Source organism: Rhopalosiphum padi, chromosome 2 (genome assembly GCF_020882245.1).
Source record: "Rhopalosiphum padi isolate XX-2018 chromosome 2, ASM2088224v1, whole genome shotgun sequence".
In the NCBI taxonomy this organism is placed as follows: domain Eukaryota; kingdom Metazoa; phylum Arthropoda; class Insecta; order Hemiptera; family Aphididae; genus Rhopalosiphum; species Rhopalosiphum padi.
Genome location: NC_083598.1, coordinates 11,456,642 through 11,476,826, shown reverse-complemented (window position 1 = coordinate 11,476,826; position 20,185 = coordinate 11,456,642). Strand labels below are relative to the sequence as shown.

The window sequence follows — 20,185 nt, the reverse complement described above, 5'->3', positions numbered from 1 at the left end:
TACTTTAATTGTGTTTATATTAAGTACTATTAGTTTTAACTTTTTACTTTTATGGAAAACGTCTGTAAGGGATATTTGAATTACAGAACAAGTTACTATGAATCTTTTTTGGAATTTGTAAATATTAATAATAATGTGTGTAATAATTATCTAAATATAATATGTTGCAATATTAGGAGTATAAACGCACACTTTGATGAGCTTCTATTGTTTCTGGAAAATGATGCTAAATATAGGAAATTAGGAACATTGATATAATTGTACTTACGGAAACTTGGCATAATACTCAATCATGTAATTATATTTTAGATGGCTATAGTTTGTATTTTTCTTCTATAAAAAGAAATCAAAACGATGGTGTTATGGTATTTGCAAAACATTACTTAAGTGTAGAGTTTTTTGAGTATGATTTCATAGATTCTAATATAGTAAAACTCTATATATCTAATATCAATGTGCCAATTAATTTAATATGTGTCTATAGGTCCCCCGGTACTGATAGCGATAACTTTATAAACTCATTAGGAAAAGTAATAAATGGTGTAAATACTAAAAATGAATTAACGGTAATAACTGGTGATATGAATATCAATATAATAGGTGTACAGGAATATAATAATAAATATCTTAATATGTTATCTGAATGTGCATTTATCTCTTTTATAAACGTTTATACCAGATTGCCAATAGGTGTTAATCATTCTTGTTTAGACCACATTTTTATTAATGGTAATGATAATGTTACAAATAAAATCAATGCTGGTGTTATACTCACTGATATAACAGATCATTGTACGGTTTGTGTTTCAATTCCAAGTAACGCTAATTTTGTAAAAAATCGAAAAATGTTTAATAAAATTGATTATAAATCGATTACGTCAATATTAGCCAATGAAAACTGGACCGATGTATATGATGCTTATATTGATGTCAATCATTGTTATAATGTTTTTGATAAAATAATTAAAAATGCAATTGATAAATCTACTACTCATATAATATTGAGATCAAAGAACATACGTTTAAAAGAATGGATGACAAATGGATTGTTAACCTCAGCCCGTCGAAAACAATTTCTTTCAATGAAATGCAAAAAACATCCAAATAATTTAACGTTAGCTTTGCATTATAAAAAATATAAAAATAATTTCACAACAATTATAAGACTAGCTAAAAATAATTTTTATGAGCAAAAATTTAAAAGTGTAAGTTCTAATCCAAAATCGACATGGAATCTAATAAACGAAGTTACAGGTTCTAAATTAAGGTTTAATGATGACATTGTGAAACTAAAAAATAATGAGTGTGAAGTAAATGTGAAAAATGATCCAATAACTGCATCTAATATGTTTAATAATTTTTTTATAAATATCACTCAGAATAATATAAAAAAACCAATCAATTCAGAGATTAGTCATGTTCCTTATAACGTTTCTTTTAATGACGTGTTTCTAAAAAAAATCAAATCGTCAGACATACTTGATATTATTAATAGCTTTAAAGACGATACAGCAAGTGGTTTAGATAAAGTGTCCGTAAAAATGTTAAAATGTATTAATAAATTGATATATAAATCTTGGGCTTGGTATATAAATATCTATTTCTTGAGTTAAATAATGATTTGATGTAATTTTATTTTATATTTAAGCTTTATAAATTAATATATGAGGTTTTATTTGTCGATCTTAGATTAATATGTTTATGTTATATTTCTTTCTTTATCGTGTATATTTTCTTGATAATATGTCTAAACTATTTTTTGTTTATTTAGCTTTATGTGTACATAGAACTTATACTCTATCCTTGTAAATCTATAATTATAATAATTGTATCTTATATTATATAATAACTCTCTTTCTCCAACACAAGCTTCGCTTAAAGGAGAAAGATAATCGAAAATGTTACTCAATAATAATTAATGTATTTATGTCTTTTTCGATTAATAAAAAAAAAAAAAAAAAAAAAAAATACTAATATATTAGTTTATTTAACCTATGCTAACTGTTACTATTATACTAATAATTGATATTTTTTTTTGGCTATTATAGGTAACGATTAAATATTAAATTAATTAACTATTTTTAAGAAGTTATAGTTTAAATACATATTACTAATAACCATGAAATCTAAATAATATATAATATGTATATATAAGATACTAGTGTGCTAACTACTAGTATCTTATACAATTTTAATACAATATGCATCATAAATAAGGTCTATGAAAATAAATAAAGACTAATAAATACAAACATTAAGGGGCTACGGCACCAATATATTTTGTTTTCTCTGTCTATCTTCCACATAATATGGGAAAAAGGTATTAAGTATTTCTAGATTTGTATTATTTAAATTTTTGAATAAGTTATTAATGGTTAAAAATAATCGAAATTATTTTAAATTAAAACATGTTTGTATTTATAAAAAATGTAAATATTAAAAATCTATCCAGTGAATGCACAGGAAATATTCTTCTTTATAAAATACATAATATGTGTCTTTACCCTAAACTAAACCAGAGAGTCGTAATCGTAGAAATACGGAATAACTTTATTCCTATGTTATGTGGGAGGTAGATAGAGAAAACAAATGTTGGTGTATCGGTATCTTAAGACCACATTTGTATGAAAATGATTTTATTCTAAATAATATTTTAGATTTATATATTTATAATTGATCATAAACCCCGTTGTTATTTTTATTATGAAATCAGTTATAATGGTTCCACTTTATCATATAACTAATATTCTTATGGCTTTTGAATAATATGTATTATACTTATATATTTTTTTATCTCAAACAGATGTAATTGGTTAATTTTATATCCCACTAATATTTATTACTATGTAAATAGGAATTGTAAGTGAAGTGTGAAGATAATATAGGTATAAAAATCATTATGTAATCAATCATCGTTATTATTGAAAACTAAATACTAATTAGTCAGTAAGTGTATAATAATTACGATAGTTGTACGTATTGTGAATAAAATAATAATTGTAAAAATGGATGCTTTATTACAAGAAGAGCTGCCTGAAATAGTTAGTAATGGTGCGTTTGGAAAAAACCTCAAATATGTTTCGTTTGAATTGAACAAGGAATACGTTGGAGAGGATCAGTACATGTCCACTGTGGTATTTGGTACAGTGACAACTTCTGACAAATCACAATATCAGGTTGTAATTAAATTAAAACTTCGAGATGAGGAGCTAAGAGTTAGGTTTAAAATCGACTTTCAATTCCATAACGAAATTACCATGTATGAAAAAATTATACCATTTTTATTTGAATGCCACCGATCATTAAATGAAGCCGAAGACTGCAGGCCATCATTAGCTCGATTTTTTTACGGTCGTAATAAATGTGGCGAATACTTTGAAAGAGATTTAATAGTGTTAGAAAATGTTAAACCTCTGGGATTCCAATTGAGCGAAGAACGGCTGTTTATTGACTATGATCATGTTGTATCTGCATTACGAGCGTTAGCAAAGTGAGTAAACACAATAATATTTTATTATAAAAACAAATTAAATAAAATTTAAATGTATTGAACTTTGAAAATATTCTCATTATACTATATAATATATAATTTGTAAATTTTAAATTTTAAATTAAACTAACAAATTAATATTTTTTTTAATCATTTTTATAGGTCTGACTACAAACTTCTTCTTATAAATAAAGAAATGATACTATTTTGAAACAGAACTAAAATTAATATGATTTAATGTCATGTCAGATAAAATATAATGGATTTGTTTTATTGGTATATATAGGTTTCACGGGTTGTCATACACAGCGAAATATAAAGATCCACACAGATTACAAAAAATCATCATGTATCTTCGGGATACTCAGTTTGACGTGAACGGACAATGGTTACTAACGAACAATGCATTAAAGAAATTATGCAAACGAGGAGTCGACCGCCTGCTTGAACGTAGCGGTGACCTTTACCGGGACAACAAGCACTTGCGACGATTTAACGAGCTTATCGATGATGGAAATAACACACTGAGGCGTGCGCTGCATCATCGAGAACCGTTCTCTGTCGTGTGCCACGGGGACTTCAACAGGAACAATGTGTTATTTCAGTACGACGATTCTGGTCTTCCAGTCGACGTGCTACTGTTCGATTTTGGTACTCCTCGTTACGGGTCACCGGCGTTAGATATTTCGTTTTTCTTGTACATGAACACTACGAAAAATATGCGTGAAAATCACTGGGACGACTTATTGAACGAATACTGTGCCACTTTGGCGAAATCCGTACCTTCTGTCGTTTGCGTGCCGAACAGGGCTCAACTGGACTCTGAAATGGCCGCGAGCGCTATTTTTGGCTTTGCACATGCGTCATTTTTCCTACCCTGCCAGATTGATCCTAATCCTACAGATTTGGAATTGGATGAAGAAAAAAATATTAAGTTGTTATTACAAAAGGGGGGAGACAAAGGAACGGATATGGTGGCTGATCTAGTTCAACACATTGTCGATATGGGATACACGAATGTGTGACGTGGTTATTGGTTTATTAAAAATTGATTGGTACTAATCATCATGGATAAATGATATGGTTATTTTGGTTTGAATAGTATTATGTAAGTTCTATAAGTATTTATTTTTATTTTTTAAAAATGTTTAATAATATTATTAATATTTGTGTTGTATTATATATTTATATGTACACAAAACTTAACTCTATAGAATTTAAACCATTATTGTATTGCTTCGAAAAAAAAAAAACTGTTCAATATTTGTAAGATTTCTAAACTTAACCATACAAATATTTAACTATTTCATGTACGATGTAAAAATAATTATTTCATCTTAATTTAATAAATTTAATTTTTACATATCATACATTAAACGCTTTATGTACTGTGAACGAGTTCATATTTGAAATTATAACTGTATTATTTATTAGTTATATTTTATTTAAATACAGATTTTAAATTTTACATGTTGTATAAATAACATTGATGTAAACATTAAGTAAGCATAATAATATTGCTTACTATAGAATTATATTAAGTCTAATTTTATTGTTTATGTCTTAAATTATATTATTAGTACTCAATACTATAACAATTGAGTAAGCGCTTATACAATTTTGCAAAATACAACACAAGATAATATTAAAATACAAAGAAGTTATTGATATAACTGATATTAATTAGGACTCGTTTATAAGAAAGATATATTTATGATATTTTCTTTATAATAATTAACTACAATTATAATCGAATGATAAACAGAGTTAGTGACTATGTATTGTTATAGTTTTGCAAAGTTTTTTTGGATCAAAAGATAATAAGATATTATTCGTAGAGTTTATATAGTATTAAGAATAATTTAAAGAGTATCTAAATATCTACTCAAGTACATACCGTATTATAGCAAGTTACAAAAATTATGTATATTATCATATATTTTTGTTAATGTAAACGAAATTTATATGAACAATATTATAGTTGCTTACTTAATTATTAACAAATATAATTTAACTTTACAAAGTTGCTTCAGTATTTAAAATTTTCAAATAAGTTTTGGCATAGTTATAAAAATAATACATTTACAATTATTAAAGAAGAAAATCACAAATAATGTTGACTAGGTACCTAGCAAATTTCAATTTCAATATTATTAGTCATAAACCTAAACATACATACCTATTAATCGGTATACCCATGTAATTATTAAAACAATCTAATTAAACTCCAATCAATAAAATAAAAATGATTACGTTTTAATCAAGTTATAAGGATTATACGATTACATATTCATAATCAAGCTCTTCGCATTGATTATTCTAATCTGACATTGGAAATAATAGAACAGTGTCTTTTGTTCTTAATTGTTTGTACTTATTCTTCCTAGTGTCTCTTAAAAATGTTATTTTAAAGGTATAAACAGCGTAACGCCTCGTCTCATGGTTGTGACCCAATTAATTAGGAGACAATAGAGCAATATAGTGTTTAAAATCGTTTATAATAATAAATATATATACAAAAAATAATGAAATTTAATTAATAATTTTCAATTCTGAAAGTGTGAAAAATAAATAAGTATTTTTGAAAGTATTATAATATATTATTGATGTATTAAACATGAACAGACGCAGTGTACAAATAATGATCGATATACAGATTTGAGACAACCATATTTTGTGATGTTATCATAATGCTTTTATAAAAATCAGTAATTCTCCATTTATTATTTAAATAATCATACGACTTTAAAGGAAATACTTTTATTTAATATAACTGAATATTGATTAAAATGTATATATATAAGTCATCACATTTGGTTAATAATAAAACATTATTAATTCAACACTTACACCAAATAATTAAATTAATATTCATCGCAGTGTGCACAATAATTATAAACGAATTGTTAAGATAATAATATACTTTACTACTCTATATCATAACTCAAATGATTTAGTACCTACTTTACTGTTCAAAAATGAAGAAAGTTGAATAGGTATTAATAATGGAGTTTTTATTACAAGAAAAAATATTGTTAGCAATTCGGAAAAAACCTAAATATGTCATATTTGAACTAAACAAGAATAAAATTGGCCAGTATCAATGTGTGTTTATAGTTACATTTGGTACCGTTACTACATTTGAAGAATTAAAATATCATGTTTTGATAAAGTTAAAACTACGAAATAAGAAGCTGAAAGTTAAGTTCAAAGTCGACTTTCAATAAATTATATACCATAATTACAATGTATGAAACAATTATAACACATCTAATCAGTACCATTAGGTAAGTTTTAAATATATCCAAAAATAATATGATTTTATTTCGTAGTGAATATAATATATATATTTCATTTCATTTCATGACTTTAATCGGAACAACGTGTTGTTTCAACTACGACGATTCGTGTCTTCCTGTGGACGTGTTGCTTTTTTACTTGGTACTCCTCGTTACGGGTTGCCGGCGTTAGATATCGCTTTTCTTGTATTTGAACACTACGAAAAATATGCGTGAAAGTCGTTAGGACGACTTACTTGATTACTGCTCGACTTCGATGAAGTCTGTACCTTCCAAGGCCTGTGTGTCAAACAGGACTGAAATAGACTCCGAGTTAGTTATTTATGTCTTTCGTTGGTTTTTAAACGTATCATTTTTCTTAACTCATCAGATGGAAATGGATTTGAATTATAATGAGGAAATGAATAAAGAAAACATTATTGAGTGGTTATTACCTACAGCTGGGTGGTGACAATGCAACAGATCAAGTGGCTAACCTAGTCCAACACATCGTTGACATGAAATACGTGAATGTGTAACGTGATTAACGGTTCGATTGATTGGTATAGTGATCAGTGATCACTATAATATTATTATGCGATGTCGATGTTCATTTTAAAAGTTCTATAAAGTTTTTACCTGTGTTATTGATTAAAAATGAGTATTATATTTGTATACCAAGTGTCAAAAACATTAAAATGTGAGAACTACATTTTCAATATTTTGTATATTTATTAAGAACTTAGATCAAAGAAATTATAAATTTAAATGTTTTGTTTTTTTATTGTATTTATATGTATTAATAATATGATTAAAATATTTTTTACTTTTAATAGTTTATAAATAATCAACAACGGTGTTAAACGACAGTATAATAATTACATTTTTTAATACTTCACACGTAATCAAATACCAATAGTACTATTATTAGATATTTATATTCTACCTAGTGTGAATCTACAAAACGTTATTACAACTAATTTTTTTATAGGTATATAATTTATACCATTGTTTACACGCGTTATTTATAGGATATTACGAGCACGTTATTCGGCAATAGTAGACAGAACACGTACTAACTTCTTGATTCAGCATTCCGTCATCATGTGATATGCGAATGTTGTTTAATGTGATGTTTGTAATCTGGTTAAAATGTTAAACGATACATAGTCACATTATAGTTTGATTTTCTTATTACACTCATACGTACATTTATCCTACTGTAAATTATTTTTTGAAAGTGTTTTTATTTATTAATTTATAGAATATATTATGACCATTTTCCATTGATTGTAGCATGTACAGAATGTTTACTAAGTTTGGAAAAGTCATTAGACTAATTGGTACAGATAAACATTTTACATTATAAATATACAGCAGTGTTATTTTCCTTTACTCCATGTAGGTATTGAAATATACATACTGCAGTAACTAAGAGTTTCCTAACTTATATATCACTTGGTATATTATATACTCGTACAACGCGTTTCTAAAATCAGAATAAAGATAAATATTCATTAAATTTCATAGAATATAATGAATTATTAATTTTAATAATATTTGTAAATTCTTATAATTAGAATTCTGTTTTTATTTAGTTTTATTTCTAAAAATGTATTGAATTAAGTAAGTTTATATCTTATCTTTAAGTGTTTTGTTAATAATTAAAAAATTTAAAAATTAAAAGTAATTTTGTTGTAATAGTTAACCATTAAATTATTTTATTTTGATAATAAAAATAAAAATTAGTTACATCCCATAAATTTTAAAATAAAATAAATAAATTTAAAAAATAAATATTATTTTATGTTCTACTATTTTCTTGTAATATATATATTATAAATACTATACAATTTAATTTGGGTAACTTCAAAATTTCTCAACGGCTATCAAAAATATTAACAATAATAATTTGTTATAACTGCTGATTTTATTTTATATCAGTATTAATGGTTAACTTTTATATTTTGACTTAAGTACAATAATTGTAGATTAATATTAAAATTTAAATAAATTTGAGTTTTGTATTATTCATTGAGAATATTTTGTGCATTGAAAAAAAAATAATATTTTTTTAATATTTTAGTTTTTAGAAAAAAAGTATATAGGTATTTCAATTGTATAATGAAATAAAAAAAAATTCAGGTTTAAATACATTCGTGCAATTAATAATTTTCAATTTTCATTACAACTGTAAAACTCTTCAAATCTCAATGATCGATGATGAAACATGTATCTATAAAAAGCTACCAATTATTATTTATTACTTATAGTAATTCTATAAACTTTCATACTAGCCATAAATTATGTGTGATATATGGATATATGTAATGTTTAATGAAAAATTTAAAATGTACATTTGTATACATAAGTTAAGTAAATCATTATTTGAACAAAAGTAACTATATTGTATTTAGGTACTCAAAAAACAATACCTATTATATGCTTATTATTTAACATATTTATGATTTTAAAATTTATCAAAAGCTTGAAACTAAGGAAGGCCTTGAATAATGAGTAAATATCGATAGTTAAAATAGCGTTTTTTTTATTATCTTGTACTTATTATATTTTCCATGGTTATATGAATACCTATATTGTAATATAATTTTTCAATTTAAACTAAGTATTAATTACAGTTATTTAAAAGTAGCTTAAATTCTTCTTTCGTGTAAACTAAAAGTTCTATTAATTAATAAAACATTTTACCTGAATCAAAAAATAAAATTAAAATACTAAATCTATGTATTAATTAAATTTATGATGTATATAGTTACTACAACTTGTAGTAAACTTTATTCAGTACATTATTCCTTGTAATAATATCGCAAAATATTAAAACGTGCAATTAAAAAATTTAAACCTAGACATTTTAAGACTACTTAGTGTAGTTATAAATTATAATGCAATATATGTAATAAATAATAATGTTTGAGGTAATTTTACCATTATGTAAAATACTCGGTTTTTACAGTATTGTATAATATTATTACGTGAAATATAATTTTTTTTTTATTACGAACCACAAAATAGTAAAATACATAGTTTTCTTAGTGATAAATATCATTAAATTTGCCCATTATCTATGACGTATAAGAAATGATGACAAAATACTATTAGATTCATAATAATATATTATGTGTATCATATAAATTAAAATGTAATTATAAAATTAATGGCTCCTAGTCGATAATTTAATAAAATAATAATATTACTCTTATCATGTTTTAAACACTTCACTTAGGTATTTTTCAATCGATATACGTTCTAATTTTAAAACGGTCGAGTGTAAGTAATAATTATGTATAAAAAAAAAAATTATAAACAAACAAATAAAATTGTTATTGTTATACGTCTGATTGTGAAGTTCGTGAAAACAATTTTATAATCTTTATAACGACAAAAAAAATGCCATTTGTCCCGTCGTCTTTTTAGCCGGCTATTATGAAAAATTATGGTTTCCCAACTTTGCGGAATGTCTGGAATACAGAGCGATGCCGGTGGAATGCAATTTTGTATTATTTTTATTTTGTGCACGGGACGGCGAATACGACGACCCGACGGGAAACGGATATTCGAGATCTGATCAAAACGGCGGCCACACGAATTCGCGTTGGTTTCGTGGCCGATTTCTAACACGGACACGTTTAGTGGCCAGTGAAGCACATTGTATACGTCGAAGTCGACATGATTGCCGCGCGTATCTATAAAATTACGATAACCGTGTGCGACCGTCGTAGTAGCAGCGAGTGGCGTGCGGAACGACAGTACAGTCATAGGCGACACGCTGTAAGAGAGCGGCGGCAGTGACACCGTAATCGCATCACGAGTGGTAAACATTCGACGCTATCTGTGCGCGGGCACGAACGAGCGGCGCGAGAAAAACGATAATATAAAATTATAAAATAAATACGTCGACACTGCGCTCTCGTTATTGCGGTCGAGTGGGGCCGTGTCACGCATTCGACGGACATCGCTCGACGACGTCTGACGAGCGCGACGCATTTACGACGGAATTGAACGCGCGATGAACACGAGTCGCGACTCGCTCAAGCAGTGGCTGTCGGACGTGCTGACGGCCGACGGGGCGTACGGCGCCACCGCCGACCGGCCGGCCACGTTCGACCCGGACAGGGATCCCCGGCACGCGTCCCGGCCCAAGCAGACGCAGCGGCTGTCGTCGGTGGTGGCGTCCGGTCGGCTGACCGTGGCGGCCGGCGGGTCGCGCGGCCCCGTGGACGTCCGGCTGACCGTCAAACTGAAGCCGCCCGTGGAACTGCTGCGCACCGTGCTCAAGTCGGACCGGCAGTTCCACAACGAGATACACGCGTACCAGAACGTGTTGCCGTTCCTGTCCGAACACCTGCCGGAGGGGGCCCGCGGTCCCGCGCTGCCCGTGTTCGTGTACGGCCGCAACGAGTGCGGCGCCCGGTGGCCAGAGGACGTCGTCGTGCTGGTGGACCCGCGCGGCCAGGGCTATACGCTCGCCCGCGCCCCGGAACACGGTGGCGGCGCCGCGAGCGCGCACATGGACTACAACCACCTGGCCGTGGCCATCGCCGCGCTCGGCCGGTTTCACGGCATGTCGTTCACCGCCAAGCAGAAGAACCCCGTGGCCTTTCGCAAGCTGGTGGGCAACCTGCGCGAGATCCAGTGGGACGAGGACGGTTGGCTGGTCAAGGGCAACGGGCTCAAGTCGCTGAGCATGCGCGGTGCCCGGCCGCTGATGGACCAGGAAAAGTACCGGGACGGCAAGCTCAAGGGATTCCTCACCATGATCCGGGAGGCGGACCGCAACCTTAAACTGGCGATGACGCCCAAGGAACCGTTCGCGGTCATATGTCACGGTGACTACTGCAAGCCCAACATACTGTTCGAGTACGACGAGGCCGGACAGCCGCGGGACGCCATGATCACCGAGTTCACAGCCGTCAGGTAACTGTATTGAGATTCACTATATTTTTAAAGGGGACTTTTGCAGCGTTACATCGAAAAACCGCATTTCACGCGTGGCTTGATCGATTTTACCTACCTAACCGTAACGGGGTGTTTCCGCCTATTATTGTTGTGGTTTTATGGCACGTATAAGCGACCGTGTGAAATTTTCGTCCTTAAGTAACGGGTTTCGCATACGTTTTGGTCAAACGAGACGAAACATTTTTTTACAATTTGTTATTATTGTTTTGTGCGTCTTTAGACTGTGAACGAAATTGCGTTTTATTTTGTACAGTAAACATTAAATCATATTATTATAATTGTTGTGTGATAACAAACTATAATTGTAGGTCTTTGTAAGACAAAATTGTTTTCATCACGGTCGTTGACGGGATATGTTATACACTTTAATAATCACCAATTCGAAATTAAAATTCTCTAAAAATATTTAGGCGTCTATAGATTCCATATTCTATACGCTCTAAAACGTACGCATATTATAGTGGATAAAATAAATAGTTTTTGAATTATTATACAGCGCTGACCGATAGGACGTGCTTTAAGTCATTCAAAATCGCACTTGATTACTCTCGCGTGCGTATACCACTGTGTAATCTACTTGGTTTAAGTATTTAATATTATTACTAAAACTTATATATATTTATGGTACCTAATATAATATACGTGTATCACGTCACGGTATCATATGACACTGTAGCGGGCGGGAAGAAATTGCGATAGAAACGGAGACTTTTTTCAACGGATAAGCCTATAGAGATTTACATAGAGGCATATCAAAAAGAAAAAGGATAAAAAAGTACATTTTAAGCTGATGCAAATCGTATTTCATATAACTTAATCAACTCGGTTATTTTGTTTCGTCACACAATGGAAAACCCTAAAAAGCTTATTTAATTCAAATACAACAGAGTCCGATTTTCATCTCCCTGAAATTAGATGGTTACCTCTTTTTTTTTTTAATTACACGTTTTTAACAAAACATTGAACTTAATGTTAAAACAATTACGTACACACGTCAATCATGTTTTATAAACGAATTATATTATTAATTTACATAATAATAATAATACAGTATATACGCACAATAATAAAATAACCATCAACTAAAATATAATACAATTCAGTGTAGTGATATTTGAAATTACATTACACTACACAATACAATTTAATTGTTATGATTAAATAATGAAATTGGTCTTTATACATTTAAATATTATTGATTATTGCTGGTTAATAATAATAAATGCTATACGTTTAAAGAGCGATAATGATAAATTAATTAAACATAATAAATATATTATTAAGTACCTATTCATATAATATACATTTTACATACACTGTGAATAGTTATTATGTCATTTTTTTATTCAGCTATTCAAATTTAGTTTAAATATTATATTACATTGATAATACTATTGTGATGTTATCAAATTGGTCATTTGAAATTTTTGTCTAAACATTTTTAGGAATGCGTAATGTCAAAATGAATTCAGATAGTTTTATCATAACAACTGTATTTATGAACCTGAATTAAGATAAATATAATATTATTTAGACTTACATCTTAAAACCCATTGCATTTAGCATCAACTGTGTATTGGTTTTATTAACTAAGATTAAAAAAAATACCAACATTTAAGTTGTACAAAATAGATATAACTACATATTTTACATTTATAGCAATGAAAACCTAACTATTTATATTTAAAAAACGATGGATCATTTGATTGTATTAATATTTTTTTGATGACAAATAATGTTTACCCAAACAAATTCACAATATAAAAATCAAAAGACCCGCCCCTGTGAAATCTGTACTGTATAATTCCCAAGATCGGTTCACCTTTATACAATCGATAATAACATTGAGTTTATCATTCAACAAAAAAAAAAAAAAAAAATGTACATAAACGATCACGACAATACATTAATCCGCTCCGCCCTTGAATTTGCTCACCGTTCCCCGAATATTTTTGATAGACCATTATACTGCAATATGTACCTATATACAAACATGTGTTACGGGTGTAACCCGAAACACCCTTCGAATGCGAAGAAAAGATAAGACGACCAAGGCGTTAAATTGTGTACAACGTTCATTCAATAAATCAATTTTTACAGTGCGAATTGGCGCGGGACTGTGCCAAAAAATATACAAGAACATAATAATAATAACAATAATAATATATCGTACAAAGATATTCACACCCCGAGTACAGTTTGATTTTTTTTTTACAATGTTGTGAATTATAGTCCTACTCCGTAGAGGTTAAAGATATTATTATAATACTATCCCTTTATACTGATAAAAAAAACACGCTTTCCTTCTTAGATATAGGTGGTGACATTCCTTTGGATATAACTTTTATTGTCAAAATATTATAGATATTCAAATTTACTAAAATGTAAAAAAAGTAATACCAATGATACTGGTTTTTTGAGTTAAATTTTAGTAACTGTACTTGCATTCGTATAATTTTAACATTATGCACAGACTTTAATAATATAATACATCAAATAACATTTGCAAATACCATTGCTCGTTGACAGTATGGCTAATAATTGATTTTATTCTCATATAACTTATGAAACTAAAATCAACATTATTCTTATCACATATATGCTAGCATTGAACATTTGTAGGTTGAATGCATATAAAAATTTATATTAACTACCTGTATCTTGAATAATAACAACGAACAATATCACATAAATTTTCTCAAATTCCTTTTCGTTGTACAATTTTAAATACTGTAACACAAAGTAATCATAGTAAATAAAGTTTTTTATTTTCATTATGCAAATTAAATTTGAGTTATATTATTATCTTTGTTGTAGTTAAAATAGGTAATTTTTGTGTGCTTATTATTTAACTACCTATATAATATATCATCACAATGTAGAAATCTTCAATATTGTATACCTACCAATAAATAGTTTATCTAAATGAATAATGCAATATTAATTTAATTTGTAAGTAAGTATACGATATTTGTATCGTTAATAATTAATTAATTGAAAAAATCAGCTTAATTTAAAATATTATTTACTATAATTTTAGTTTTAAGTACTAAACTAAAGTAGTACATTTAGAACATAAACTCAAACAATTACTACAATAATGACCATTATTATGACTTTTTTATTTGATGATGAAAATAATAAAAAAGGGTTACTATATTGTTTTTTTATGTGCGTATTATGATAACCATCAATTGATGCTGATGTTTATGACGGTCAGATAGATACATTAAAAATTACGATTTTGTGGGGAATTTTAAATTACTATTTTATTTGTTTCTAAATGACAAATATTATTATATAAAAGTAGTACTATTAATATCATAATCATATACAATAAAGTTAATCGAAATAAAATGTCTAAACAAAATAATTATTTGAATTTCGAGAAAACGTGATTTTATATAAACTGATCTTAAATGTTAAAGTGAAGTATGTAAAATTATTTCCGGTTCGATATAATTAAAAAAAACCAAATGGCTTAATTTTTAATTTGTTTTTTTTTTAAGATTAAATCATATAAAAATAAAAGTTTAAAGCAGGGTTCCTCATAAGTTAGTTCGCAATTATTTAAAAATATTGTAAATGCATATTATTATAGTATTATACACAATATTTTTTTCGGCGCTAAAATTTTTCGTGATTGAATATTTAACAAAATATAACAATTTTTTGCTCTAATGATTTTAGTTATTTTGTTTTAATTAAAAAAATATATTTACCGTAGTGACTTTTCGCCATTAATTATATTATTATTTTTCGTATATAAAATATAAGTTTTACTAAATATAACATTACAAAATACACATAATGTACTATAATAATATGCTATACATGTTGTACCTGAATATTATGCTTTTAACAATTCAAATATAAAAATGAAACGTTAAATTTTTAATTAATATCATAACTAAACAATATATCTTCTTTGGACGTAACGTGATGTAGAAAAACCTTTGTTTTTTCTTTTGGGCTTGGATTAGTATTTCAAGTTGACTTATACCAATAATTTGCTTTAATAGTATTCTGAAAAGATTAAGATGCTTGATAATATTTTATTTTACTAGACACTTTATATCTGTGAAACATTTTTTGACTTGAGGTGTATACATTATTTATCGTATCTTTACGCGTGGTTTATATTATGACGAGCACGACTCCTCGAAAAAAGTCAGTAATTCAGGGTAGCTAAGAAGTGGTGAGGAGGAATTAAAATCTTAAGTTTGTCGTTGATGACGCTACACGACTTACGGATAGAACTAATGCGTTTTAACTAATGGAAAACCGTAATATTTTCTCTGAAAACATGAAGCAAGGCTTTGGTAGAATTATGGAGGGGTAACAAAACAAAATCAAACCAAACATGCACTATACCTCGACTTGATTATAAGTGCGTGTACCGCCTTAATGGTGGTCATCCTTGCATAATGTAAATAATTATTGTAATTTACTATAGTACTATAAGTACCTACATGCATTTTCATATTTCTATTTGGGTTTTTAAATATTCAACAGGTACGGTTCGCCCGGACTGGACTTGTCATACTTTCTGTACAAAAACGCGGACAAAGACGTGCAGGACAACCGGTGGGAAGACCTGTTGGCCGTCTACTTGGAATCGGTGGTTGCCGTGCTGCCGGCAGACGTTAAGGCGCCCACCGCGGAGCAGCTGCACCACGAGCTCAGGTTCCACGCGCTATACGGTTACGCACACCTGTTGTTCGCCGTGCCGAACATGATCAACGACAACCCTCGTGGACTGTTGGACATCGATGGCGACGACGACAAGACGACCGTCGAAGACCTGCTGGTCGCCCGGATCGACGCGGCTGACGAGAAGATAACCGAAATCCTTTCAGGGACCGTCCGTCACATCATCGACCACGGTTACGCGGAGCAGTACGAGTTCTCTTCGAATTCCCGCCTGTAGAGTGAAGACGAATATGGCGTTCTGTCGATAATATACGTCTGTTTTGACGTTATGTATTATATTTTTAATTATTACTAGGATTATGAATTTGTAGCAACGCGTATTTTTTTTTATTAGTTTATTGTTAATTGTACCTTTCTTTACAGAAAGTTTCATTAATATTATATGACAATGAATTTAAGTTTAATGCATATTTTATTTCGAATTAATTAGGTATAGGTAATTTTTTTTTATTTATTGCATTTCAATATGCAGTTTTAAAGATTTTAATTGTATTTATTAAACATTTATTATAGTGCATAGACAGCTCTAACTATTATTATTTTATCGGTCCAGCGCAAAATCGTTTTCTTTTGTTTTAAATCCACGAATTACGTTTTGCCTCCACCGCCATAATGTTATCACCTCTTCAGACCGTACGGTATAAACTTACCGATGCGTTAATTATTCAGCTTTAGCCGGCGCTTTCACAAAATTATCGTCACGTCCCACTCGGTCGGTACCTACGAAAAGACGATGGTGTCGGCGTCGTTTCTTCTAAACCGTAAAGTTCATATCTATAAATTGTCCTGCATCTCATCTCTCCGGCTGAATATCATTATACTACGATTGTTTTTCGTCCAATCGCGTAAATATAATTCAATATAATATTATTATAACGTTTGCCAGAGATAGAAGGAATAATAATATAATAAAAAATACTTTCCTAATTCAATTAACCTGTAATTTATAATACAACAATATTTGTATTGTTATCGTTTGTTCGGTGTCGGACGAAACGAAAAAAAAACAAACTAAACAATTTTTCTACCCGAGCCCGCGAGCCCGCCCTCCCGCACTGCATTATTATATACCGTTCGATATCGCGGAAAATCCGCTCTTCCTCTTCCACCCCACTGCCATGACCGAACACCGTGGTCCCGATACCATTTGCCCGAATGGATTTCCAACCATATCCGATTTTAACTGCGCCCTGGCGGCCAATAAATCTGAATTTAACCGTAGTCCACGCGCATAAAACATTTGTCGTTGCCGCCAGCTAAACGCGCATTAACAACCCTTCACCTCCACTACCAGGACCGTAAGTAAATCGTAACCGTAGCCACCGTCACCCGACGCCGCCATCACCAAAACCTCCGTCGTCCGATCCGTGTTCCGCAGCAGGTCCTTTCCTATAATATGTACGCGTGTCTTTTTACCTATATAGCACGATAGGATGGTGGCATGGGAATATGAGGTGTCGACCCGAAGGGTATACGTATAACACAACCCGATATGGTTAACAGATGTCGATCGCTACTCTGTGCGCGTGTGTGTGTGTGTGTGTGTATCTTATCGATAATCCGACAAGAGACCAAAAACATTGTATTATTATTATTATTTTATTATTGTAATGTTATAATAAAGTGAATATACGTACGTCGGAAACTGTAAATAAATTTAAGCCGTAACTTGTTTAAAGTTTTTTTTTCAGATCGAAAAAAAATACGAGAGAAACGGGAAGTCGATTTCCATTCGCTAATTGCCCCATAACTCAAAACGACGGTATTTTTTCCGATACGCATTTTGTAGGACTGGTAATTTTTCAAACAAAATCAGACTGGTAGGTATTATTATAAAATTATTTTCTTATTTCAGAAAGTCACTCCTAATGTAATTAGTTTTTGACGTTCGTCGATTTTTCAAGAAATATATTTCCTTTGTTAACATTTATTTTTCGTACCGATAACGAACTATATGCCCAGTGTGTATTCAACATTGTAAGATCATTAAACTTATTAGAAAAAGCAGTTTAATATATGTCGTCATTACTGATTTTGTGTTATTCGATTTGGATTGTAAACATGTTAGTATAATATAATTATCTTATATTATTAAGAATATCGATTTATTTTTTTTTTAGTACTACCTATGTTATTATTATTATTTTAGGTGATTATAGTATTTTAAGGCCTTTATTGAAAATACATTATTATAAACTTCAATTTAAAAATTATAAATAAAATATCAATGTAAAATTTATTGTTGTTCGTATTGAACTTGCAAATAGAAAATAATTAAATTATTTATTAACTGAAATTTTCTTATCCTTAGCAATTTATAATAATTGTTATGGAAGAAAAATTACATTGTAAGTCGGTACTACTAGATTACATAGATATGTAATAAAATAAATACTAATTATAAATTATTTAAAATAATGTGTAATTCACAATTGATCCAACTTCCACTCAATTTATAATCATTAGTAGTAATTATAACTACGAATATTTTTAATTTTGTACATACACAAACTATGTTAGGTACCTACAATTGTTCCTTCAAAACTTTAAAAATTAAAAATAAACTACATGCGAACCTATATTATAAAAAAATCATAGTAGTAGTTTCTTAATAAATAATAATATAATAACAAAGCACAAAAAACTTGACTATATTTTTTATTCATTTTATGTATTATAAAAATATAATTTGTTATAAATATTGATTTCCATGGTTTTAACTTAATGTCAATTTTCAGCTTTTATATATCCATTAGTGTATTTTTTACACAAATAATAACCTGTTTGAAAAGTGCATTGCATTTTTGATGGTTTTTGAGGGGTTTGACTGGAATAATTTAAGTGAAAACTGAGAGTACAACATCTGGGGACATCCACAGAATTTCGTATAATGTAGTTTTTGTGGTGTAGTGTTATCGTAATTGAAAAATAAACGAACACTTCGACATACCGCCTTTGTGTTGATTTCGATTTAAATTGAACTTAATTCAAAAAATCTATTAATTTTCGATTTGTAAAATTAACATAATATAAATACTTTGACAAGATGTATAATGACGTGTGTTTTATAGTAATCTACCTATTATAATTTGATTGAAAGAAAATATATCTACGTTTATACTTTTGAAAACATAAAATTAATAAAGCAATGAATAATTAAATTATTGTTAATTTTATTCTAAATTGAATATCAAACAAAAATCATATTGCAATATTTATAAAACCATACAAAAAATAATGTATGTTGAAATTGTGAAGGTACCTAATTCTGTTATTATTTGAATGTGACTCAATGGTATACAAAAATGTTTTTGAGGTTACTATAATATGTAAATAAAAAAAATTACTTTTTAAACCGAAATTAAAAAAAATTATCCATTTCTATTGGGATTATTTAGTGTTGTTTAAATATAGTTTTATACATTGTATATTTATGTTATTTTTATAAATTATGAATCAAAACCATGTTGTATACAATATCTGCAGCTAAATATTATAATATTTGGGGATACTAAAGTTATACAAAGCTTACAATACATAATATAGTAAAAAAATATCGTATTCTCTTATTAATAATCAGTTACTTAAATACATGATTAGTAATTAGTAATTATTTATCATAAAGCAATAATTCTCTTGTCTTTATTTGTAAATGTATTAATAATATATTTAATTTTTAATTGATTCGTTAAACTTATTTAAATATTGAACAGTGAAAAGTTTGAAC

General features: G+C 29.2%; 1 protein-coding gene across 1 annotated transcript; it reads left to right on the top strand.

Annotated features, from left to right (window-relative positions):
* Nucleotides 1–2,922: 2,922 nt before the first annotated feature.
* LOC132923090 (uncharacterized) lies at nt 2,923–18,556 on the top strand. Its single transcript, XM_060986897.1, has 4 exons — nt 2,923–3,490; nt 3,777–4,513; nt 10,764–11,703; nt 16,261–18,556. Exons 1-4 carry the CDS (start codon nt 3,006–3,008, stop codon nt 16,673–16,675), a joined length of 2,577 nt encoding a protein of 858 aa, XP_060842880.1. The 5' UTR covers nt 2,923–3,005; the 3' UTR covers nt 16,676–18,556.
* Nucleotides 18,557–20,185: the final 1,629 nt, after the last annotated feature.